Consider the following 26,693-nt stretch of genomic DNA (forward strand, 5'->3'; position numbering starts at 1 on the left):
GGGGGCACCTAGCTAACCAGGCTTGCATCCAGGAGGCAGGGCTTATGACTACCTTCTTGATTGTCACCGTGAGTTAGGCTGGTCACTTGTCTGAAGCCTGGGCTCCTGCAAGCAAGGAACCACGGATATGGGAAATGCATGGTCTCGGATATGGCTATTGCGATCATAACTTGGCACAGTCTCTTTGGACAGCAGCAGTCCCATAGTATGAGACATTCAAGTCCCCAAACCTACAACCCAGCAGGTCCCCTTGTAGGAACGCATAGGTTTGCACGTACGCACAGACAGTCCTTGTGGCGTGCTCTGAAATGGGCTGGAAACGACCCGTCAGGTACATTCTGGCACCTCCGTTAACAGGAATATTACACAGCCATTTAAAATAAGTTACGTGGGTATCCCCTGACCGGGAAAGCTCTCTAGGGAATATTGCTAAGTGAAACAAGCAAGGCATCGCACTGTAGGTGCGGCGTGTGAACACGGCAGGTGAACAAAGTGAAGGTTGCTTCGGCGTCCGTTTTGGTGGGTGAACTGGAGGACGAGATGCAGAATGAAGGAAACCAGTTGCGGTAAGACAGACTGTGTGGCCCCATGTCCATGAGGTCCCTGCCGTCGTGGGTGTCATGGAGACGGAAAGCTCCACAGGGGGCGTCGGGGGCCAGGGTGCGGGTGGGGAGGTGGTATTTCACAGGGACACTCTACCTTTGCCAAGAAGAAATGGGTCCTGGGGACGAAGGTAGCGTTGGCTGCAAATGTTCACTCGAAACGTGGGCAAGATGGCACGTGGTGTGTTACATGTATTTAACCGCAATGAAACATTTAAAAGGTGGAAATGAGATAAATGTATATCCGCCAGTGTGAAGAGGGCTGAGAAATGATGAGTTGGGGAACATCTTCTGTTTGCAGGTGTTTGATGTTTTGTTGCCGCGTGCACCTGCTGCCTTTAAAAGTATCTTTCCGAGGTGTCAAAAAAGGGTAAATAATTACAGTAGCCAAATATACCCTCACAAGTATGTTATAAATACATAAGGCATGCTGATACGTAATTTATATTATGTATTTATGTGGATATATTGTGTTTATATAAATACAGCGTGTACGTTATGAAGATATACTTAGCAGCATATATTTAGCAATCTCTGACCTAGTTTGCCAGACCAGGATTCTGCTCTGTTGTGGGTAGAAAGGATGATCAGCTCCAGGGTGAACTGGGATCCGACTCACATTTTCCCACTATTACATAAGCGGATAAACCCGCCAAACCGTCTCCTGACGTCAGAATTCCTTAATGATGGGGGAGATGTTTCCCCCACAGCTTCCTCTTCTTATTTATTTTTTTGTTTTGTTTTGTTTTCTTTCTTTTTAAGAGAAACAATCGTGTCTTTTGTGGAAGGAAACTTGAGGCCGGGGTTACACAGGAAGCAAAGTGAAGCAGGAAAGAGGGTGTTTCTCGGGTACGGCGGGTTTGAAGGCACTTGATCCCACGTTGTAGGGAAAGCCCCCGCGGCAAGCAGGCTGGGCTGATAGGCTTCTTGGTTTTGCCCCCGCTTCTCTTCCTCCTGAACGCCTCTCTCCAGCTACGCTGAGCTTCCATCCCGGGGACCTGTCTGCAGCACCCGCTGCCTGGGGTTCCGAGAGAGAGATTGAGTTTTCCTGGCAGGTGCTCACGGCCTCTGGGTGCAGAGATCACAGCACAGGAGGAAGGGGGAGTAGGAGAGACAGGACATCCGGCCCTAGGGACCTGGGGAGCCTGATTCTGGTCCGTGCTCATCGCTCTTCACTTAGGGCATGACTCACAGATCCCTCAGGCCACAGAGAAGGAAGGGGAATGGAGTCGGTTTCTCCGTGTGTCCTCCTTCCAGAACGTTCCCTGTTGATGCTGGCGTTCAATACATGAACGTAAGTTTAAGAAAAAGACAAGACCCTTTATAGGAAGAAAACGAAGTAAAAAATAGAACACAGGGTACCTAGATTTGGCCAAAGGGCATGCCCGCCGTGTGTGTTCTGAATCTGAAGCTTGGGGACCTGCACAGAAGGACCCCAGTGTGGAGCCGGCTGGCTCTCTCGTGCCGGGAGAGCGATTGCTCTGGGCCAGAGTCTGTCCAAGGCGCATGATGTACGTCGACTCATTTCATCCAGCTTCAGACCCCGTGTGGTGGACTCTGTAATGTGTCCCGTCTTCAAGATGAAGAAAGGAACCAGAGTCTAGAGGATCGAGAAATAAAGCTCCAGCAACGGATGGTTTAAGATCCCCCTCCAAACAGACATGTATGTGTGTACTCCTTGATCTAGTTACCAAGTTATGGGTGAATAATGGGAGCCGGTCCGTGTAACCCGCTGGGCTGCCGCTGGTGCTGGATGGCCGACAGGATGTTAACAGGTGTCGTGCTCCTCAAGGGGTCCTGGGTGCTTGTTCCTTACATGCAGAGGCGTCAACAGACTCCCATGCTGGACAGAAATCACGGGCTGCTCTCCTGATGCAAAGCGCAAAGGCAAGAGACACAAGAAAGAAAGCGGGAGTTAGCACAGAGTGAGGACTCCCCTAGTAACCATCTCCTGGCAATTCCCCTGCTCCCAACCCCGAGATGGCCTCCCTTGCCCCAGGATCGAGGCCGGATGTTTCTACAACATGCATCCCTGTGTCTAGACCTCATCCACAAGCACCCTCACTCTCGTCTGTCCCGCCCACCTCAGGGCCTTTGCACGTGCTGTCCCTGCGTCTAGCTGTGCTTTAGCAAGCCTCTGTTCGTTCCCCGGATTGCAGTTTGGATTTTCTTGATCTTCCCTGCTCTTGCCCACATCTCCCACCCCATTATGACGAGCTCCCTGTGTACCTCCTCGTTCTAGCAGCTCGTCCCTGCTTATCGTCATAGATGTGCATTGTTATTCGTCGTGCATTTTTGTCATCAGTTCAGGAGGCTGAATGTGCAATGGGAAAGCAACTCCTAAGGCTTGCTTGCCACGCTGCGGCAAAATCAACTAGTAAGGAAACAGTGGACGCAAGCAGACTGAGACAATGCATGACTCATAGCGCAGCCGGAGCGTCCCACTCTCAACAGTGTCCCCGTCCCGCCTCTGGATCCCAGGCTGGGGTGGCTGGGTGTGTGGACTGAATGTTGTGTCCCCCCACATTCAGATGTTGAAACCTAACCCCTAATGTGTAATCCTAATGGTGTGAGGAGGTGGGAGCTTGGGGAGGGGTCAGGTCATGGGCGTGGAGACCCACCATGGAATTAGAGACCCCAGGGGCTTCTTCCCCCGTCTGCCTCATGAACCAGGAGGAAGGTCCTCACCGCTGAATCTGCAGGTGCCTCGATGGTGGACTGCCTGTCTCCGGGACTGTGGGAAATGCATTCCTGTTACTGAGAAGCCGCCGGTCTACGGGGCTGGTGATGCAAAGCGGTCCTGGGTGGAACGGGGCACAGGGGGAGTCTCTGAGAAATACAGAGTTTATAAGGGCACCCTGACACTTACGGGGGCTACTGACAGACCTGTCCAGACCTTACCATGCAGCATGGCACTGTCTTCATTTTCCTGGCCAGGGAACAGTCTGTCCATCGCCTCCAGCTTCCCGGGCACAGCACAGAAGACGGGTCGGGCTGTGCAGAAATGCGGAATCAGCTCCCGACATGGAGGGAGCAGCGGCGTTCCCCTACATTGACCCCCCGGAGCTCTGAGTAGCTATCTGACATGGGAACACGTGACAGCCTAGGTCCAAGTCCCACCCCCTGGACCAGTGCAGCCTCAGGTGGCGTACCTGAACCTCTCATGCCTCCGTTTCCTCATCTGGAAAGTAGGGATAACATCAGTACTTGCCTCAAAGGGCTTTTGTGAGTACCAAGCAGTCCTGTAAAATGCCCAGAACAGCGTCTGACACACGGCAAGGTCTGCGTGGGTGCATGGGTGCCGGTCGTCCATCATTCCTGTCACGGCTGCCCACCAAGCCCGCACGCCGGGCTCCCACCCACGCAGCGGGTGCCTGGACTCATGGCGCTTCTCTTTAGTGCCGACCTACCGGGGCAGCTTTGGTCACTTGGACTCCCCCGTGTCCGGCCCCAGAGGCAGGCACTTCTGTTGTGGGTGTGTGTGCTGTCAGCCTCCTCCCAGACCCCAGACGGCCCCCGGTGCACCTGCACGGGAGGGAAAGCTCCAGCAGAAATAGGGGATATACGCTCTTCCTGGCTCAGTTCCTGCAAAATGGCCTTGCGGTAGCTCTCTGGTGAAGGGTGCACGTGGCGCTTTGCAGGGACAGGTGGGCAGAGGCCCGGAGACCTACCGCCTGCATCTCGAGGGCTCCAAGCCGCCTGCCCTCCCGGGCCAGGCAGAGATCTGCAGCGAGCGAGTGAAACAGCTGTCGTGGGGGCTTCCTGATGCGTGAGCGCACGAGGGGCCCGGGATTGGAGGATGATGTTTCCATTGCTGGTGTGAACACAGTATTGTTCAGTTCCCCGCAATTCCCCGCAGCCCTCTGTCCGGGGAGTCCCGCTCCGAGGAGCTTATTCTAAGACGAAATTGCAGCCTTTAAACTGATTTCTCAGAGGACGCGGTTCATTTCAGCATCTTTACTCTCTCTTCGGGCAGCTTGCCGACACCTAAGAATGGCTTTTTCTAAATTGCAAGTCCTCCTGGATCACCTCAGCGAAACGGTCCCGGCTTCAGTGCCTTTGATTTGAAAACCGTCCCCCAAAACCCCCTCCCTGGCTCCTGGTAGCAGCTGCTCGAGGGAGACCAGATGCTCAGATTTGCCAGGACTGCTTCCCTCTCATCCGAGGAGGGAGAGAACCACTCGCCGGCACACTCGCATTCCTTCCTTACGGCGGGTCCGTGCACCCCGTCAAGCCCAAAGACAAACACCGCTCCCCCGGGAAACACAGTTTGGGTCCTCCGTTACTTTCTCCAGCCACTGCGTTTTCCCCGTTATCCGGTTCTCTTGCTGTGTCTGACGAAGGCTCCCAGGAAAAGCATTTGTTCATGGCATCTGCCTGCCTTTCACGCCACCTGCCCCGGTGCTGGAACACAAGGAACCCTTTCGAGATGAAAGTGAGACGCGGCTGGCAGGTAGCTCGGGGGAGGCAACAACTCCGGCTCCCGGAAGCGCAGACATCGGTCATGGGGTGAGCCCCACAGCGCCCTGAGCATGCAAGCACGGCCCAGGGATCGCGGGCCATTTTCCCACGTCCTCCTTATACTAAAGGGGAGACCGAAGCCAAGTGACAGGGATGGGAATGGGGGCTTCGAGGCAGATCAGCCGGCATCGGCTGGAATCATGACCTCACTCAGCTGTCCCTTTGTTGCCACACCTGTTGGCAAGGTCCCCGTGGGACGCGTCCTGCTGGTGAGGCCAGGCCAGCCATAGAGAAGAGGACAAAGGAGGACTCAGCCACTTCATCTTTCCAGGGTTGTGGGGGACCCTCCCATCACAGCTTAGTATACGTGGAGGGAAGACTTCTCCAAAAGGGAACGCCGTGCTATCAAATCGTATAAGCCGGACGGACACTGAGAAGCTCTGACCCAGAACTGTCCACTACCCCAGGGTCACAGCCACGTCCGACTCCTGACCCGGTGTCCTGTCACCCTGCGCTGCTTTCTGTGTGGGTCCTGGCGTGACGGGAGCCACAGCCCTGAGGGACCCGTGCCCCCCCCCGCACCAAGCAGGACAGCCCTGCTCGACTTCCCTCCCCACTCGCCAGCTCTTGCTGCTGAAGCCGTCTGTAACGCTGATGGAGTGAAAGGCTTTGTCCTCCCCGAGGACCAGCCCCTGGCGTAACTGAAGACCTCCCTGTCTGTGAGGGGCTACTTCTCAGCTCATCTAGTTTCTCTGAGGGACGCTCAATAAATGTTTTTCCGAAGCCAGACATGGTGCATGGTGCAAACACACTTAGTTGAGTTAGGAGGCTTGGCCCCGTGCCTGTCTTTGGGATGCAGACAGGCCTCTGGAAGCCACATGGGAAGTCTACAAGGGAAGCTGAGCTGCCCCTCGGGTCCTAGGCCTCATATGGTCTCCAGGGTGGGCAGTGACAGAGCGTGGGTTCGTGCGGAGTTAGCACTTCCCTCCCCACAGTCTGCATCCAGAAGTGAGTTTCCTTCCCCACCCCCACCATGGCTTCTGTGAATCAGCTCAGCCCGCCGGATGTGCCCTTCTGTAGCGTTCCCAGGAAATGTTGTTAGGAAAGAACGGGAAGTTTCCAGGAGGGATGGCTGAGGGGAGGGCGACGCGAGCCGGGAACGATGGAGCCGGGGATTCGGCCGAGCAGCCCCTTCATTCTTCACCTGCTAAAGGTGTAGGCATCTCCTCCCGCCTCACCAGGGGCCGCTCTGGGCCCCGGGGGTACAGCAGAGACCAAGGCAGATGAAGTTTTTCATCTCGAAAAGCTCACATTGTGGCGGGGAAGGTGGAAAAGGGACAGAGGAACGCCGGTCTGTCCGGCAGGGGCCGTTGCAGAAATGCAAACCTAGCCGCGGGATCGGTCCTGGGGTGCCGGTCCCGGAGCTCATCCTTGAGCTGGGCATGCAGGCGTTGGGACGTCCTGGCTTCTAGGCAGCCCGATTGTCCTTTCTGCCCTCCCAGGGCCTTTATCACTACGGTTAGAGTCCCTCGCAGAACTCCCCGGTGGGGGCTCTATTTTCAGCCCAATAACCACAGCGTAAGCAGCATCCATCCGGCAATGAGCCTTTGCAGGGCCAGGTGGGGGCTTCCCATGGCCCTGGGGAGCCCAAGGCAGAGATGGGGCACCAGGACACCTGGGCCGGCCCCCGCGTCTCTGCTCTGGATGAGACCATTGTCTCACTGCAGCTGAGTTTCCTGTGGGAGCCAGGTCTCTATATCTGAAGCTATTCCCTTAAAACAGCAACAAAAAATAAGCCAATAAACATTTCTTTTTTACCTGCTGCACATAGGGATACCCTAGGAAGACTTATCCGAAGGAAACAGTTCTATCCCCTCTGGTGCTTTCAGTCTGAGCTATTGTTACTGCTGCAGATTCGTTGAATCTGAGGGGGACAGGGGAAGAGGTATTTTTAAAAGACATTGCTTTTTTTAAAAGCTCACCAGTAATCCTATCATGCAGCTGGGTCTGGGGATACGCAATAGGAGGGCAGAGATGGGTAGTGTAGCTTTCTCCTGAGGAAAATGCAGATACCTCAAGGCAAAGAGACATAGTAGAGCAACAATTAGACTCCTTTCTCCATTCCACTGTGACCCTGAGTGCTCGGAAAATCCCGCTGCCTCTGAAGCGGCAGGAGGGGCCCGGGGACGGGAGCAGAGCAGCCCCGTGATGTGCGGCAGCATCTATGCTCACTCTGGTCAGTGTCCTCGCTGAGCCTTTAGCAAATGCATGGGAGCTGACAGCAGGTTTGGGGGAGCTCCCTGTGGAAGCTTGCGACCCACTGAGGACCGCTGTGCCTTCCCTCCGTGTCTCTAGCATCTCGAAGGACCCTGCCCGGTGCAAGGCGGGTGTTCAGTAAACATTGGACGGATGAGCGGCTTGGTGCTGGGCAGAGCACGCATTCCATTTTAAAAGCGAAATTTCCCCAGCCCCTCAGGTTTGAGCAGTTCTTGCTGCCACCGAGACCCTCAGCTCATCAATTACAAACATTAACTGTAAATTATACTTTTGCATAGTTAATTCAGGCTCTCATTATGTATTTAGCGGAGCTCAGCAGGCATAAAATTCAATAGCGCGCTTTGGAGCAGATCCAGTTTCTGTCTTCTGTGATATTTGGAAGACGCAAAGTTTTAGGAGTGGACCTTGGAGCGTGTCTTTCCTGGAAGGTCTCCAATGGGCTCTGCTTTTGGCTTCTCTCTTGGAAGGAGTTCAACCCTTCTGGGAAGGCTGATAGCTTCAAAGGATGCTTCTGAACCCCCCTCTCTCCACTAAGCAGGGACTCCGCCTCCTTTCTTGAGTGGAAATTAATATTAACCTGACCAGTGGAAGGAAAGAAAAGTGTGAATATCAGCGAACTTGGCTCCCCGAGCAATCGCTCATTCATTATTCATTCAACAAATATTTACGGAGCACCTCCTCTGGTCAGTGCTGTGGTGTATCAGGAGGCTATAACAGTGAGCAGCACGGTGTCCTTGTTGTCACCGGGCTGGCACTGGAGAGAGGGGAGGCAGATGGTGAATGACCAGATGCATATAAATGTCTAATGTGTCAAGTGGTGATACAGATAAAGTGGCTGAGTGAGCCGTGGATAATAGGGCGAGTGCAGTGATGGGTAAGCATTATGGTGTCTGGGAAAAGCAAGTGCAAAGGCACCGAGGTAAAAAGGAGCTTGGAGTCTTTGAGTCATCCTACAGATGCCAGAACAGGAAAAAACTGACAAAAATGGTAGACAAGGAGCAGTGCTAATCCCAACACAAGGCTCGGGTCAGTCACTCGGTTGTTATGCCTTATTCAGTGTCTGCTAAAAACAGTACTGCGTGGGCTTCCAGTCTGCAAACTCTGGGTTGCAAACAGCGTATATGCCCTGTTCCTTCCTCTGTCATTGCACTTGACGCCTGCCTTAAACCCCCCTTCTGCTCGGTAGCAGAAAAGTTAATCTGGTTGATTCCAAGGTTGCAAAGACATTTTGTGTTTTAACCTTGCCCATCGGGCTATTGAGCTCTGCCTGGTTTCTGTCAAGACTGGCCCAGGTGGGAAGAGTCAGGTGACTTGGGACTGTGGGGTTAGGTCTTCAGATAGATATTCTGTCTTCCGGCCTCGTCCACAGGGATGCCATCCTGTGCTGGGTGTGGTCATTGTTTGGGGCTGACATCCATGACATTTCCATGTTTCCACCTGATCTCTGAGTGCACCCCAGGTGCTCCTCCGCGGGAGATGGAGGCCAGGTCTGCGTCAGCTTCCATTCTCTCTGGTAGTGGACTTCAGTGACCTTCCGTGGAATTAGCTGAAAATCCATGGCTCCCCTGCACTGCTCAGGGCCTTGGGAGACCAGGCAGTGGGGTGTGCTTCTCAGGTCCTCCCTGCCCCAGCACCCCAAACTGGTTTTGCTCAACCTCTGCCATATTCTGCTGGGAAGGCACAGAGGTTACACTGAGGTCATGAAAGAGCTGTATCAGTCAGGGACCGCTTCCCTTCTCTGTTGCTGTGTAACAAAGTGTCCTAAGTTCACTGTCTTCAAACAGCTATGTTTTCTCACATCAATAGGACTTCTATGGGCAATCCCTTTATTGGCTTTCCTGAGGCTCTCTTATGGAGCTTGGAGCTAGCATGGCTGGTCTTCTCTCCCTCCATATGGTCTGGAGTCTGGGAATCCTCATGGCCCAACAGGATCTGATGGGATGGACTCAGTGCTTTTCCCTGGGTGAAGAGATCTCTGTGGCAGCACCAGGAACCACCCCCCATGGTTGCTAAAGAACCCCAAGAACTTCAGGAAATGGTATGGATTCGTGTCTCTTCTACCCAGACCCCTGATGTCCTCTTGGCAACTGCACTTCTTCAAGTGTGACCTAATTTAGCTAAAATTTTAGCTGCTTGAGAATGAATTATATTAGGTTCAGGAAACTGTAGGCTGCATGGAAAATAAAAGTTAGCAGGAGTGCATGGCCACAGCGGAGCCACTTAGTGGCCCAGGGAATCCCTGGAGCCATGGAGGCCAGGTGGGGAAATTTTCCACCAGGAAGGGTCTAGCAGAACTGGATGTCTCCATGCTCTTTTCCACATCTATGAAGGACTCTGCTTTCTCCATGGTTCTGTTCAGCTGACCTGTGTCTCTCTCACGTACCCTGGTTTCTTTTACTAATTGGATTAGTTGTCGACATTTACACAGCTGTGCGCCAATCTCCTAGGGTGTGTAGATCCTCATTTCAGAGATGAGGAGACTGAGGTTTGGGGACATTAGTAATAGGAACAATGATCTGAAGCAAGGTGTGCAATTCATACCCAGGGCTTTGTCTGCAAAGCCTGGGCTCCCATCCATCTGTCATGCTGCGGCAAGGAAAATAAGTGACAGGATCTGGCCCAGCCAAATTCAGGGGCACAGCTGGCTGTGAACTTGACCCAGAGGGAAGGTTAGGTCAGGACCTGACAGGCTTGGGTAAGGTCCTGCTTGTCCCCCACGTGCTGCATTCGGCAAATCCCAGGACTTGTGATCTCAGAAGGACCAAGGTTTGCAGGTCCTGCCAGGTTACTGAGCAGCAGAAATATTATCATAGTAATAACTTGCACTTGGCAGATATTTGCTTTGTATGTTCTAAGCTCTGCACACGTGTCTTGCCATTTATCCTTGCAGTGGCCTCAGGAGGTCGATGTAGCACAGATCAAGAAACTGTGCTTATAGAGGTGAAGTCAGTGGTTCTCAAACCTTACAGCATATCAGGGTCACTGAGGGAGTCCTTAAGAATACCAGGGGTCACTGCAGATGAATGAAAGGAAAATCCCAGAGGTGAGCCCCAGACACCAGCTCTTTAAAGCTCCTCCACCAAATAATTCGAGATTGCTACCAAGGCTGGGAACTAATGGGTCGCATAGCTAATCCAGGATCCCTCCCAACCCCATGAAAGGATGAAATCGGGATTCAAACCTGTGTGTCTGATTTCAGAGCCCTTGGTTGTAACGCATCTCCAGCACAACTGCTGGATAAACACTAGGAAGCAAAAAAGTAATGATCATTTAGGAGTGAAGTGCTTGGTAATCACAGAGAGAGAAACTTTTTGTGTATGGCAGTAATTGTTAACCATGGCCACACCTTAAAACCGGCTGAGTTCTAGAGAACACTAATGTCTGAGAGCCACTTCTTATCATTCTGATTCGTTGGTCCAGGGTAGACCCAGCTATCGATAATTATAATATTCGGCCAAGTCTGAGAGCCCTGTTTTATAGGACGAGAAGGCTCAGATGATTTCCATGATTCTCCTTTGAAGCAATGTCATTTGGTTGTGATTGCAGGAGAACACTCTTTTTCCTCATTCCTTCATACACTTACCTGCTCCTGTAACATTTTATGCTTTAGGGACTGAGATAGAGAGAAGGCAAAATCTTTTGTAAGTCCAAGCCCATAATCCAGTCCAAGGATGCTTGGAAAGAGGGCCACCTTCAAGGCTTTTTCCTCTCCTTTCTGCCCTTCACCATGAACCTGAATCCTGAATTCTGTCCTCCACGCTAATTGCAAAGAGCAGGAATGAAAGAGGAGACTCCCTCAAGAGCAGGCCAGATCTTTCCCCACTGTCTTGGCATACTTTAGGGGGTGTGACTCCAGCCAGTCAGGTATCTCCACACTGCCCTAGAATGTATGATGCCAAGAATCGAAGACAGTGGACAGTTAGTTTTGACACCATCTGTTTGATGACAAAACTGGTTTTGTCCAGGTTCTTGTAACTTTCCTCTGCTCCCATCTCCTCTCCATGTCTTTTTTTCCACACTTTCTAGTCCTTTTGAGGCATTTGTTAAATTCCCTTTTCTTTGTCACTCGGCCCAAGGTGCTTTCTGTTGCTTGCAAATCGCATTCCTGAACTGATATCCTTCAGCACCATGGAGAGAGCCCCCAGTTAGCAGCCGGGTATCGGTGCTGACCTTGGGGTCAACGGGATGATCTAATAAAGTCTTCTCGGTGGGGAAGTGTGTGTCCTTTCCCTTCATGAAATTCCCATGAAGTAGAATGAATAAAATAAAAGCCCAGGCTGAATTTCTATTCTCCTGGACTGGCTTCCCGGTTACAAGGTTGATTTCTTCATTTTGTTAGCCTCCTTTCTCTCTATAGGCATTATGCTGTCAACAGGGGTTGAGAAAGTCTCGTGCACCCCATAGCAGGGAGATAAAACCCTACTAGCTTCTACACACACACACACACACACACAGAGATTCCATTTTCTTACAAGATAGAGTTCAATAGCTAAAAGGTTTGGTAAATTGTGTTTCCAGTGGCCCAAACTTTATTATAACTATTGGGGGAATTTATTTGTTTTTGAGAAAGAGCTTTTTTTTAAGCCAATTTCGAAAATTTCTTTCAAGAGTTACTGCAATAAATCTACACTATTGATTTAGCAAGTGGTGGTTCATGGGCGCTCTCTGGAGTCACTTAAGTGTTTAAATTCTTCTCTTTATTACTCCAACGGTATCACAAGCCCCAGATGGGCGGGCATCAAGGGCTCTTAGTCCCTTTAAGACAGAAGCTTAGCAAAGGTTTCCGTCAGCTCAGAGACAGCAGGAGAGCACTGACCACGGAGGGAACTGCAGACAAAATTCTTCCTTTCTTGGTTTCCTCCTTCCAGAGAAATGTGTCATACCACGGTACTGGGTCTGACAGGGACAGCTACTGAGTACATGCAAATCGGAACGAATCCCAGTTTGCAATGAGTGGTGGACAACAGCTTCTCTTCTGTGGCTTGTTCTCAGAAAGCTCCCGGACCAGCCCTAGGGGACATGTTTTAAAGGTGATTTCACACAGTCAGACATGGAGTCCCTGAGAACAAGCGTAGTTTCGAGTCCTGCCAAAAACGAGAACAGCTCACATTTATTGGTACTTGCTAGTGTGAAACTGTCTTAAGCGCATGGTACTTTGTCACTCATTTGCTTATCCTCCATGTCAACTCCATGAAATGGGAAGGAGCCGCATCCCCAGTTTGCAAATAGACAAAAGGAGGCTGAGTTGTGCGTCGGTACCCAGCTAGCAAAGCCGGGATTTGAACTCAGGAAGTCTGTTTGGAAGCCCACAGTGTGGTCATACCACGGGCCATGCTTCCTTCGCAGAGTCCCACATTATAGTCTTGGTTCCACCCCCTAGTTCCCTCCTCCCTCCCCTGTGTCTCCCTTCCTTCCTTCCCACCTTTTCCCTCCTCCTCTTTCTTCCTTCTTCTCCTAACCCAGTATTGCTGGAGGCCCAGGATTCCAACAGGGCAGCTCGGGGCTTGCTTTTCATGCTGCAGGAGTAAAGGGCACAAGGGGACGGCATTAAGGACCACCTCCAGTCCCACGGCTGCCCCCGTCACCGCCTCAGTGTGCTGAGGGTCCTGGGATCACAGTTTGAAAATCATCAACCCTCTGCGTCGTCTTTGGGGCCAGCATCTGCCACGTCCATGTGCAGCTCTTCTATGAAATGCTGCCTCGGAGTGCAGGACGCCCTCCCCTTTCCAAAGCCAGAGAGAGCAGACTGACAGCCAGCTGCTTGAGCCACATCGTGGCTACAAAGGTTAAGGTTCTTATATTTTAAAATTCAGAGATTTGATATACAGAAACTCCAAGAAAAAAAAAAAATCGGTCACAATCCACACAGGAGCCGTAGACCACAGCAGCCATTTCCCTCCTCCTCCCCTTAGCGTTGCTGAAGTCTTCTCTTTCAAAATATGGCTCAATTCACTTTAATTTGGATATATTCCATTATGCGGTGTTTGGAGATGAGACCGTTGGAAGCCGTGGCGGGGGTGGGGGGGGGGGGTAGTAGGAAGAGACAGGACTGACGGAAGTGAACCAGCGAGGAAGCTGATTCTTTCTTCCCAAAGGAATTCCTTGTCTTGAGTCAGAATGTTTCATCAGGGGCCTCCCCAGGGTTCATGGTGATGTCGGGCTGCTCCCGCCTGGCCTCTCCCTCGTGCACGTTCCTGGGGTCACTGTGGACACAGAACAGCTTCTTCTTCTCCTGGCCTGAGGTCGGCAGCCTCCTGCAAGAGTGGGTCGGACTTCTGCCCCCGGCACCATCCTGATGTCCCTCTGACCCAGGATTCTGGAGTTTCCCAGAAACTCCCAGGAAGCTGGACTTTCCCCCAAATTGTGACTTTTGAAAATTTTTCTATCTTGAAACCATGAGTCAGTTTAGTTGAGTCGCACATGGTAGGAAGGGGAGTAGGGGCTGTGGTGAGTTTCCAACAGACACGTCCCCAGTCACCGTCTTCCATCCGTGGTTGAGAGCCAACTAGTGTGAACACCCTCTCTGGGGGGGTGGGAACACGAGACAGTCTCTGCTCTCACACTTGTGCAAAATAGAAACCATAATTATCTCCAAAATGGTTTTTATTGGGATTTAAAATAATGGATGCACGGGACCTGGTCCCGTGCCTGGTGCACAAAGAACATTTCCTACACAAAGACTGGATGTCCTTATTCTTACATTGCCTTGAGCAGAATACCCCAGGAAGGCGACCCTATTTCTCACAAAAATCATATAACATAGCATCTTTCTAAGTCAGAACGGCAAACATGGCTTCTCTTTCCCCCCGACAACACAGCTGCCTCCCTTCCCATAACCGTAATGGAGGAGGACACGGCCAGGGTGTAAGTCATGCTGGCCCCTTCCGCCTGCCCGTTTCCTACCTGGACAATGGGAATCCCATCATGTCGGTTGTCCAGATGACAAAACTGAACCTCAGAAGGTGGCGTCAGCAGGTACAGTGGTCAAAAAAGAGTTTTATAACGAAATGAGGATGGGTGTAGACTGAAGCGTGTTGCCAGCTCCTGGGTGTCCCAGTGGGGCCATAGTGGGTCCTGAGATGGCTAGGCTCGTGCCTCACCCATCACTAAGTGAGTTTGCTGAGCAGAGGCTATCAAACAACCATTAATGTTTCAACCCGTGCCCAGCTCTGCTGTGGATACGGAGATGCCAAGGCGAGTGTTCTTGCTAAGAGAGCAAGGTTAACAGTGCCCCCCACCCTAAATAAAGGCATGTCTGTCACCCAGGGAAGAGGGAGACTGGACAGAGCTAGTGGGAAGGATTTGTGGAGTCTCAGATCCCCCCAGGCCTTGGCTGCCAGACCAAGTACAAGGCTCTTAGTTTGGAAACGCTCCAGACTCCAGACACTTCTCCCTCTCCTTTTCCAAGGCAAGTCACTCACTCTTGAGCTCACACAGCTCATGGATGGATGCACCAGACGCTGGATTGATGTTCCCTCCCAGAGCGCTAGCCAGCATCTCATAGATCGTGATTGTCTGGGCCCCGCTTCTGGCCCAGACAGCATGAGGCAGATTCGGGAGTCCCAGGGCTTTGGGAAGTGTGGTGACCTCCCTGTCGCCTCCTGCCCCAGCCCTTGAGCAGAGCTGAGGGTGATGAGGTGGAGAATTAGGATTCTGGCTCTTGAGCAAGTGCCCCAGAGATTGGGTACATGTGTGTCCTTACGGCCTCAGCAAATAGAAGGGCTTCCCCAGCACCCTTCAGAGTGGGACCGCACCTGGCGGGGATTCTGAAGCATACTTGCTTCCTTCCTGACGTGCTGTAGAAAATTCCCTACAGTTCGCCTGAAGCCAAGTAGCCTTCCCAGCGGATGGAGCAGGAGATGCTGGGACCTGCCCTCCGTCCAGGCAGCAGTACCCAGCTCCCCAGAATCCTGTCGACCCCGCAGACCCCGCCGCGCGCCCGGAAAGGCTTTCCTTCTCCTTCCAACCAGGAATGATTTCATCCGCTCAGCAGCTCCCGGAACCTCTCCAGGTTCCCCTTTCCTGACTTCCTAAATGAGGGCTGGCAAACTCTGTCCATAAAGGTATAGATAACAAAGACTCAGGGCTCCGCTGGCCGTCCATTACTTAATGCTGTTGCCCAGCCGCGCTCTTGCTGCACGAAAACCCCAGAGACCAAGGTAAACATGCCCGGGACCGTGTTCCAATGAAACGATTTATAGGAACGGGCAGCAGGCTCTGTTCGGCTCCCAGGCCACAGTTTGCTGCCCACTGGATGCGAGACACTCGCTTGGGGTCCTGCCTGTGATTCCTCACTTGACCTCCAGCTGCCGTGGCGGAGAACACGGGATGGGGACGGGGGGTCCTGAGATGCTGCCTTCTGTCTGGTTCTGTGTGGTGGTGAGCAGGCCTTTTTTTTTCCAAACCCTTTCTGGGCCTGAATTTCACTGTCTGAAAAATGAGAAGCTTGGACCTTCGTTAGTTCCCAAAGCATCACAATCGCTGGGGCAAGCTTGCTCCAAGTACAGCTCTGGGGGGTCCCCCAGACTTAGGGTATTGAGTGGAAGCCTCTGTTGGGGACCGGAGAGCCTCCTTAGCTAACGAGCCCCTCCCTCGAAGCAGAAGGGGGTGTGTTAGAGAATGTGAGGTGGTTTACACCGTCTCCAGGAAAGCCGCCGTCATGGGCCGGGACGAGGCAGCTGGGGATGGAAGAGGCGAGACACCTGCCGGCTCTGCCATGTTCCCGCAAGGAAACAGCCAACCCGTCCACCTGGCCCCAGTGCCCAAGGGCCCATGAGCGCAAACCGCCCCCACGGCTGCCCCACAAGAGCCAGGAGCACACATCTGCCCCGGAAGCCCCCTGCGGCAGCCCCGTCCTCCCCGGCTTCCCAGTGTGCATCCCCGAGGATGGGGCCTGACCTGCTTCGGGGCTTCTTGTAGCTGCAGGGGAGTGCCCAGAGCCCGGCTGTGCCTCTCTGCCTCTCGAGAACTGGAGGAAACGCTAGGCCTGCCGCGTCGGGCACAGCCACGGAACGGAGCTAACAAGGAGTCCATTTAGTTCTCCAGACTCATCCTGCAGGGATGTAGCCGATGGGTCCCCGTTGGTCTCACCGCTCCACACCTGTGCTCAGTTCCTCCCCCATGGGTGTTGCTCCGTCCCAGGCATCACTGTCCCTCATGTGGAGGTGACTCCCTGTCCAGGTGGTGCCCTGGAAAGGTGTTGACCTTCACCTTGGACTCTAGGTGCCGCTGTGGCAGGGGTGGCGGGAGCGGGAGAGAAGGGCCCTTCCACGGAGCAAAGTCAGCTCAACGCGATTCTCCTTCACTCCTTTTCCAGAAGCAGCAGCTTGTTCAGCGAGGTCGTGCAGATGAACTTTGAAATAGCCAGCTTCAGCAGCCTCTCGGGGACGCAGCCCATCGCCTGGCAGGTGGAGTACCCACAGAAGACGACCACCGACACCGCCGTGTCCGAGATCTTCATCAGCCAGAAGGACCTGGCCGCCATCGTTCCCCTAGCCACGGTAAGACCCACGTGGGCCCGACGGCGCCCCTGGGGCCTTCCTTCTGTCCCAGGATGTTAGCCACCAGGGCCTCGGGGGCACTGACCCTCACCCAACCTTGGAGCATCGCCGTATCATTTGTGAAGCTGGGTTACCTTCCTGCTTCCCCCCAACCCTCGCTCTAACTGCATCCCAGTTTGTTACGGACCTCCTCCTCCTCTAGTTACATAGTCCTGTTTGACCTCCTGTTCCCTTTTTAGAAGGAGACTGGAGGCCACTTTGTATATTCGTCCGAGAAGCTAGGCAGGGCGGCCACAGCAAACCACCCGAGAGGCTCAGGTGCTCCGTACAACCTCCGTGATTCTGGCTGAACGTTGCGCGGCTGAAGTGGTGGGGGCTCTGCTCCATGCAGGGTCTCGGGGGCCTTGATGGATGGACCCTTTGCCGTCTTGTAGCCCCAATGTCAGGAACACGTGGCCTTCATGGTTTCCATGATAGAGGAAGAAGCAGCTGGAGAGTCGCGTGCTTTCTTAAACAATGGCCTGGAAGGGACATGTGACTCTCTCTCTCTCTCTCTCTCTCTCTCTCTCTCACACACACACACACACACACACACACACACACACTGTTGGTCCTAAGGAGTCCTGTGGCCCCGTCAGATCTCCAGAGGGTGCAAAGGGAGAGCTGGGTGGACACCATGGTCTGTGCCTCATTGTGTGGTGCGTCAACATGGCCTTGATCCGCATGGACCACAACACAGATACGGTACACACAAACCCAGCCAGGACTTCTGGCTCAACGTCGTGGCCACTTGGGAACGGGCAAGGAAGAGAGAATGGTGGGAAGCCACGCGGCAGTTCTGCTCTGTGGCCGCTCACCTGCACCTGCCACGCGCGGCCTGGCTCCACGGAGACCCCCTGCTGGGAGGTCCGAGGGAATGGCATGGCAGAGGCACGTGGAGAGTCCTTTGATGTTCAGCTACAAGTGTCCTTGCCAGAATCCGCCTGCCCTCACGTGGAGCCTGGCATGGAAACTGTAAAACCAATTTCTGCTCAGCTTTGGCACAAGCAGGCTTCATTGATACCAAGCTGGGAAATATATCAATTAGGATTCTTTGAGTTTTCGTATGACAAAACACCACCCCGCTGGCTTAAGCCCAGTGAGAATCTGCCCGCTCGTGTGACTCCAAGTCCAGGATCCATCCTGGCCTCCCATCCGCCTGATCGGGATTCAGCTCCGTCTCCAGGACTGGATTTTTCCTGCCTCTTGGCTTCCATCTGCGTCAACTCCTGATGGCAGCGTGGCAGCTGTTGTTCCTGCCAAACAGTTCAAGCCTCGAGCCCAGGAAGGGCACCTGGCTCATTTCCCGAAACCCCAACAAAGGTTTCACTGCCACGAGGACTCCTCTGGCAGTCATGCTGTCTCCCCTGAGCAGTCCCCGTGGCGGGGGTGTTACACCCCCAGAGTTTGCACCGGTGGCAACAGACGCCGTGGACCTCCCTTCCTACCCTTGCCTCGCGTTCCTCCTTCCGCCTCCAGCACTCGCTCATTTTCGCCTGAGAGCTCTGTCCCACGTCCAGGACACAAGCCCCGAGGGATTCGCACACGCCCATCCAGGACGCTCTCTGCACCTCGGCTCGTGGGAGCCGGCAGACACCGAGTCCAGCTTCCCGGGCCCACCTGGGCGTTGACTCTGAGGCGGGAGCTCCACACCGGCGCCTCCGCCCGCCCCAGAGCCATCACGCTGGAGTCACAGCCCGTGGTCGCTTTCGGGGTAATGCCTGCTGCGGTCCCCAACCGAGGGGGACTGCTCCTCACAATAAACCACTTGCGATGGAATCCTTCTGGGAAAACCCAAACCAACACACAGGTCAGCCACACAAACCACATGAGTTTGAGAGCAGAGAGCTTTTGGGCTCATTTCACTAGAAAACATGAGAACAGACACTGGGCGGCAAATGGACACAGGGCTCCTCCCAATACCTGGGATGCAAGGAGTCGAAATGCCTTTTATCCAAATAACAAAGTCCATCTGCAGACGGGTCTCCGAAGCGAACAGCCTCGGGACCACACCCAGCCTCTGCTTGTCTCCCTGAGTCAAGTTTTCGGGGCCGCAGCCACTCCCGTCCAGCTCTGAGTGGTCCGTGGCCACTTCTGCTGGCCCCAGGGAGAAGGAACAGCCGTGGCAGGTGCCAGATGGTCCACCGCGGCTGAAGCGTGCGCCGAGGGCTCCTTCTGGGGAAAGCGCACCAGTCCTCCGGAAAAGCCCTGGAAGGGTGATGTCCCCGCCTGGCCAGCCCCTGCGAATCGCCTGGGAGGCTTTAGAAATGATTGCCGGGGCCGCACCCGGACAAATCCCGTGAAGATCCCTGGCGGTGGGGAGCAGGCAGCTGTGGGTGGTCCCACGGGGCAGCCAGAGCCGGACACGGAGAAGCGCAAAGCTCGGGTTGGGTCTTCAAAGGCCGCTGGTCCCCGAGCGCTGTCAGCGCCTTGACCAAGAGCGGGCGGCATCACAGGCGGTTCCGGGAAGCGCGGCCATCGGGGCTCCCCGGTCCCACGGCCCCCCGGCCCGACTTCCAGCGGTTCACGGGACTGGGACGTCTAGAATAGTGTTCTCAAGCTAGCCTCCGGGGGATTGTCCTCGCACGCAGTGTCTCACTGTGGAGGTGTGAGCCGCAGGTTTTTAAAGTCCTGAGTGATACCGGGGCCGCGGGGCCGCGGGGCTGCGGGGCTGCAGGTGCAGCGTGGACCCGATGATGTCACCATGGAAGTTGATTGGCTCGGCTCGTGTCACGTGGCCAGCCTGAGGCCGATCCCAGAAGTCAAAGACTGTGATGATGCTCTGATTGGCGGAGCCTGGGGAGCTTGTCCCCTCCCCCACAACCTCCCCACCCACCCCCACCTCCGCCGTCGCAGGTGCAGAGTCTGGGAGCTGGGGGGCGAGGTGCATGATGGGAAACTCCCTGGACAGGCACAGGCAGCGCAGCCTCACTGCAGAAGGCATCACCTACCAACGGGAGCTGCTGATGCGTTGAGGTTGGACAATGATTCCTCTTGACTTTACAGCCCCAGGAAGAGGCGTCAACGATCTGCAGCCCGTGGGGCAGGCTCAGTCTGTCTGTTTTCGTCCACCGTGCAAGCCGGGAATGGTTTCTATGTTTCCGAGCAGCTACATTGGAAGTGGTTACGTAAGGAACTTCTTCATAGGCTCAGTGTTGCCCCTTGGCTGTACTTTCCATCTGGCCCTTTAGGAAGAAAGTTAGCGGGCCCTGTGACCCAGAACATCAACATCACTTCTGGGGTGGAAGTGCTTAGCTCCTGCCCTACTTAATTTAAAAAGGGAAGGCTTTCAGATACCGTGAACAGAGAAATCATGGTGAGGATAGGAGATATTATCTTGCCATACTTTTCAAGGCGCCACAAGAAAATCATCTTCCAAACAAGATGTGATTATTGTGGTTGTTGTGTTTTTGTAATGCTTTTAAGGTAAAAGGGAGTGACTACTTAGGTCATACCCAGAACCCAATTGTTTGCAAGTAACTGTATGAATTTGCACTGGCTTCCTTGGAACGATCTCTGATGGGCTCACATGGCTGCCTGGGGCCCGGTGGTGTCCTCAGGTTCTGTCCCCTGCAAGGTACGGTTTGACCTCAGCTGTGCAAAGCACTGTGGGACGTTTGGAACTTGGATGACAGGCAGCCAGTAAATGAGGCAATTTGGAGCAACTTCTAGTCTCAGTTTTAGTATTTTCAAAGGGGTTTTTTTCCCCCCTAGAATGAACTTTAGGACAGCTTTAAGCAGCCATAATGTAAAGTTTTATTGGAAGCAACTAGCAAATAGATCTGAAGCTTGACTAGGAGATGCGAAGATTGAAAAAAAAAAAAAAAACCAGGGGAAGTAGACGCATATGTTACCTGTTAGTGGCTGGTGAGTCAAGTGGTCAAGTCTTGGGAAAAATTAAGTCCCCCCAACGGTCGCTCATTCTATAGAAATACAAATGTCAGAAAGGTGAAATAGAGGATTGCTTGATGGGAAATATGCCTCACTGGGAAAGTTCTCACTTTCAAATCAGGCCTCCTCCAACGCCTTCCTCAATGCAGGTGAGAAAGGAGGGCATCCGGCGACTCATCAGGGGCCTTGGGTCCCGCTCGGCTGCAGGCTCCAGCTCCTGGGGAGCCGATGAGATGGGACAGGGGGAGGCATGCAGCTCTCCTGTAAGGTGAGCCATTGAGGCAGGAGTATCTGGGCCACGCGGTCCCTTGGCATAACTTTGTGTGGTGAGCCCTGACCCCGCAAAGCTGACATTTGCTGACCCCTTTTTCTGTTCTCTTGGCAAAGGGCCCTTTCTTTGCTTGGAGGCAGGAAAGCCCCAGATCTCAGCTCTGTAACCTCAAACACCCGTGCCTCCAGTCCCCACCCGGCCCCTGCCCACTCGCGTGCATACGCTGAGGATGCCGACAGTCTGGGTGTACCTACCCTCTGGGGATGGTGATGCTTTGCGGGGGCTCTCACTCTAGGAGAGGCTGAAGGTCTAGGCAGCCGACACTCTGGGGATCCCAGCAGACAGCAGGCTGGTAAATAGCTCACAGGACAGGACCAGGTAAGGTGCTGCTGGGAAGAAAAGTAACACGGGGCAAGGGAGTGGAGCGTAAGTGTTTCCTGTTCTGTTAGTGCCTCTGTGCTTTTCCCTAGCATTTATTTAAAAACAAAACAAAACAAAAAAACTAAATTTAATGCATAGTCTCTGGAATAAGCAGGAACCCCTCATTCGGGCAGGTGTAGGAAGAGGCCCTTTGCTCCAGGACTGACAAAGTCCCAGGTTGTGTTTCCTGCGAGGTGGCGAGATTGACCCCGAATTTTGAAGTTTCAAACAGTGGCCCTTTTTGGTCTGTGCAGACTTTAAGATGAAATTATTTTCCTTGACCCTTGAAACATGATGGGAACTTGGTTTGTTTGGTTTTTTTTTCCTTATATAAAGCTTTCAAAATTCCTAGAACGTGTCCATATATGTCCGCATAAAATCAAATTTAAAAGGAAGTGGCTGTCACCAGGGCTGTTTAAAGGAGAGATTGTTAGTTGTTCTCACATCTGCAGAATGATGGTCTTAATCCCCACCTCTCCGGGGCGTCCCCGAGATTCATGAAGGTTTGAGAAATGCCGGGAGCCCCGGGGCCAAGTCTGTGCAGCAGGAGAGGACGGCCGGTGGTGGGAGGGGGGCGGGGGGAGGTGGCGGCATTTCGCCCTTTTGCTCTGCCCAGCTCCCGGCCCTGGGAGGGCTGCCCTCTGGGGACCGCAGCCTCCAGCCTCCCTGGCCCTCTGGCTTCTGGTAGGGTCCAGCCAGCAGGAGGCGCCAGAGGTGACTAGACAGAGCAGAGAGAGACAGAGCCTCCTGTTGTGGGTTGAATTATGACCCCGAAAAGCTATGTTGGTGTCTTCGTCCCTCCCTGTCTTGTGCAAGTCTGCCAGAGGCACGGTCTTCTCTGCCTATAGCTCCTCTCCTACAGGGGTGGGGGGTGATCCCTGTTTTCTGCGGTTCTTCTCCCTCTGGGCTCCAGGAACTGGCTGCCTCCACCTGCCCCTGGATCTGGGGCTCCTAGGAGCTCCCAGCTGCATCATCCCTGGCCACTTCCTTCGCTCCTGCCCATGGCTCTGTCAGAAGCCCTTCATTCCCCATCCTCTGACCCAGCCCTTTGAGGGGGCCTCCTGTCTCCAGCCAGGACCCCAAGGAATGCAGTCTCCATGCTCCCTTCTAGTTCTTCCCAGGGAACCCAGCACTGTGGTGTTCAGAAGCAGACCTGGTCAGGAAGGGGCCCTGACCAGGTTCATCCTCTCTTCATAGAGACTTAACACTGAAGGTGCAGGTTATGGGATCTCCTGGGCTCTCTGAACCCCATGGTTGGATTGTTCTACCCGACAGCATTCCAGGGCAACTCTTCTTCGACATTCTTTCCCTGCTAAGTTCGCAGAACCCACTGTGGGGACAGAACGGGCATTAGCAGGCAGGGGGCATTGCCGAGATGCTCTTGGACCTGCTTGTCAATCTGCAAGTGATGAATGGCTTCGCTCGGCTTGGGGTCCGTGGGGAAGCGTGTTGGCAATATCGTCTGGGTTCAAGAAGGCAACAGCAGGCATTTCAAAGAACTGAGAGACATCTCTTTTGACGGGGATTGGAGAATATTATTTTTAAAAAGACAATGGAAAAATAATGTTTTATTGTTTCCCAGAAACATCTACCCTGATATTCAGGTTCCTTTTCCTACTTGGAAATTATATATCCTGACTCCCCCGAGAGTGTTTTAAGGATGGCTTCAATGCTCTCGGGCAATTGAAAAATGTTTGCTGCGTTGAAAAATAACTATATGGGCAGAGGAAGTATTTTCTTGTCACAGCTGGAGATTTACTGTGGAATTCAATTTAGAAATACCCCTCCCTCCAGCTGAGTACGAGTCTCTGTCTAAAAAGCAAGTTGGTGACGCATCTGAAGCTGCTTCTGACTTGGGAGGAATGTTTTCAGGATTACCGGCTAGTTGTCCGATGAATGATCCCTTACCCACCACAAAGGAAGTGCCCAGACGATGGGAGCGGTCGGCATTGGTGTTCACGCCGCCACAGCCAGTAGCTCGGCTGGGTTTCCCCGGCAGGAAAGCCCGGGGCGGAGTGAAGGGATGCTGGGACCTCGTCCACGTTGAGATCTCCTGTTATTTCACTTTTTTTTTTTTTTAAAGATTTTATTGATTTATTTGACACTGAGAGAGAGCACACAAGCAAGGGGAGGGAGACAAGCAGGCTTCCCGCTGAGCAGAGAGCCCAGTGCTGGGCTCGATCCCAGGACCCTGAGGTCATGACCTGAGCGGAAGGCAGAGGCTTAATGACTAAGCCCCCCAGGCATCCCCTCCCATTATTTTACTTACTTTACTTAGAAAGTAAAACGTGTATTGTAATGTTAAAGATTCTGTAACTTCGGGGGTGCCTGGGTGGCTCAGCTGGATAAACATCCAGCTGTTGATTTCAGCTCAGGTCATGATCCTGGGGTCACGAGATCGAGCCCCAGTCGGGCTCCCCGCGCAGTGGGGAGTCTGCTTCAGACTCTCTCCTCCCTCTGCTCCTTCCTCTGCTCACACTCACCCCCACTCTCTAAAATGAATAAGTAAATACTTAAAAAAAAAGATTTTATAACTTCACTGGGGAGAAGACGTAGAGTTGGGGAACATAGAAGCAACAAAGAAATGAGAAAAAAAAAAAAGGAAAAATCATCCAACATCCACCCCAGGAACATGAGCAGAAGATGGCGGGCAGTCGCCAGGAGCCCACGTGTGGGAAGAAGATCCCAGGCCAGGAGTCCAGCCCACAGTGCTGGCTGACTGCACGCCCTCTGCCCACCAGACTCTCCCTCTGCACCATGCCCAGCACCCCAGAATCCGTCATTCCTTCAGTGTTGTCTCTGAGTTCAGAATAGAATCAGGATTGGGAGCCAACTAGACGGATGTGAATCCTAGCGCCTCCTCTGAGGGCTGTGACCCGGTTGAGGGACTCAATCTGTCTGTCCCTCTGTTCACTTTACAAGAAAACCATGGCGGTTATTACAGAAATGTTCACATGCCTACCAGTTAGAATCATCTCAGCTAGAGGCAGGGGCAGAGGGTGCACACTTGGAGAAGCAGATCTGCTGCCCCCCCCCCGCCACTGTGAACTGGACCCCACACACCCAGGAGATGCAGCCACCCACCTACCAGATGCTCTCCCTTGAGGGCTGAGCCGCAGCCCTCCGCCTGGAGGGTGAGAAAGTCGGGCCCGGGGTGGGAGGGACCCTCAGATCCCTAGGGACCCACAGAGAGCTTCAGACAGGCAGAGGAAACCACCTGGGGACAGCTGGACCTTCTGTCCCAAACCTGGGCCCCAAACCCAGCTCTCCCTCCCAGGGAACACGGAACACAGCCCCCCCCTTCAACCCCTAGCTGCGGCAGCCGTCACCGAGCGAGCTCTCCGGGCTTTCATCAAAGGACAGCTGACACAGACATCTTCAAGTCCTATTCATACTCTCCACTAATTTGAAATTATGCTCATTTTTACACTCGACACTAGATCTTATTACTTCTTGCAGTAACGCAGAAGGACATGGATTACTACATCTGAAATTAGCTCCTTCTGTAATCCTGTTACTGTATCCATTGAAAATCTTCATTCTGGGAAGGGCTGCTTTGACCTCACCGGCAAGTGAGAGGGGCCCGTGACCCAAAATGGGCTAAAAGTTGGGGCCATGGAGAAGTAACTTCACCCCAGTGCCTCTGTCACCCCACCTGCCAGGACCCTCAGCTCTTTACACCCAGCCCGGGGTGGGGGAAAGCCTCGGCCCCCACATCGCCCAGCCTGGGGGCAGAAGGGAGGCCCCAGCACAAACCTCTCCTTCCCCAGCACCCACCGTGTCAAGGCAGTGTTTTGGGGGCTGCTGTGCCTACCCCACGGGGCATCTTTGTCCTTGCTGCCCCCCCGAAAGGCTCCCTCTCAACACTCCACACTCAGCTCAAAGCTCACTCACTGCATGAGGGTCTCCTCGGACCCTCCTGACCCTGACGACATCCACAGCTGCCCACCTGGATCCCATCTTTGGAGGCTCCTTGTCTCTGGTCCATCATATCTGACGAAATTACTGTTTCATCCTTCTCGGACTCTCCTTCTCTGGTTCTTCCTTACTGCTTGCCTCCACCGCCCTCCGGCCTCCCAGAACGCGGGTTGTGTGGCCACTGGGATTCAAATCCAGTTCACTATGGCCTGAGCCCCCTACCTTCAACCACCTCTGCCCTCTATTCACTGCAGGCCGGCTGAGTGCCCAGCTGGGGAAAAAGAAAGAACAGAACACGTGTAAAACGCCATGCCTGTGTGCTGGCCTCCTGGACATCATCCTGGACGTTCCCTTTGGAAGCCCCCTGTGTGCCGGGTTCTCCCGTTCTTATACCTCTAACCCCAGACGGTTTGGACATGTTCCCACTGTGGGACTGGGCTGATATCCAAGTCCTGGTGCCCAGCCACCAGGGAGTCAGGCTTTCACATCCAGGGAGTGCGGGTCCTGCTCTGTGCCATGGGCCTCAGCAGGACCTCAATGGTCCTCGATGTCTGGCCCATGGCTACTCTCTGAGCTAGTGATTTCTGCCTCCCTTTCTTGAGCACCTCAGCCCCAGGGCCTTTGCACTGGCTGTTTCCTGGAGCCTGGAGCCTCTCCCCAGATTCCATACTGTGGTTTTCCTTGCACTAGGCATGTCCCCACTTAAATCTTCTCTGGCTGACTCTTACCTAAAGTTACAACTCAGTCACTCTCTGCCTCAACCATCTTGATTTTCCTTCACAACATGATGAAAATCGTGTATATATTTATTTATAAGTACTTGGTCTGAGTTTCCCCATGGGGATGTCAGTGCCTTGAGAACAGGGGCCACTCCATTGGTACCATCTATGCCTGTGCCTGGTACACAGTAGGTACTTAATAAGTGGCTGCTAGTGAGTGAATGTATGCCCGGGTCTGTCTTCCCCGTCCAGCAGTGTAAGCCCCTTAAGGCAAAGGACTGTTGTCTTCTCCATTACTTGGTCACAAAAGCTGTCCGTAAACACCTGTTGCTCCCGTGTATCCAGCCGAAGGCCAGGTGCATTATTCTTGCTGTCTGGTGCGTGACTCGTGAGGCCAACATGACGACACCCACAAAGGAAACATGTGAGCATGTTGATCAGGGAAAGAATTTGTAACTCATTGTAGGTAATTGTCCTACAGGAGGGAAAAGGAAATATTTGGGGGGAAGGAACAGAGACCGTGTGTCTGTGTAGACGTAATGGGTTCTGTGGCGTCGTCCTGATCCCCCTTACAAATATTATGTGTGTTTGGTCC

The 26,693-nt window shown here is 53.5% G+C and overlaps 1 protein-coding gene across 1 annotated transcript in view; it reads left to right on the forward strand.

The window, feature by feature from the left end:
- The window catches only part of TMEM132C (transmembrane protein 132C), a 294,550-nt gene that overhangs the window by 215,467 nt on the left and 52,390 nt on the right, over positions 1–26,693 (forward strand). Inside the window, exon 4 of the mRNA XM_032310375.1 lies at positions 16,657–16,840. Coding sequence (XP_032166266.1) covers positions 16,657–16,840 — 184 coding nt within the window. The remainder of the gene's footprint in view (positions 1–16,656; positions 16,841–26,693) is intronic.

Source organism: Mustela erminea, chromosome 13 (assembly GCF_009829155.1).
Source record: "Mustela erminea isolate mMusErm1 chromosome 13, mMusErm1.Pri, whole genome shotgun sequence".
NCBI lineage: Eukaryota > Metazoa > Chordata > Mammalia > Carnivora > Mustelidae > Mustela > Mustela erminea.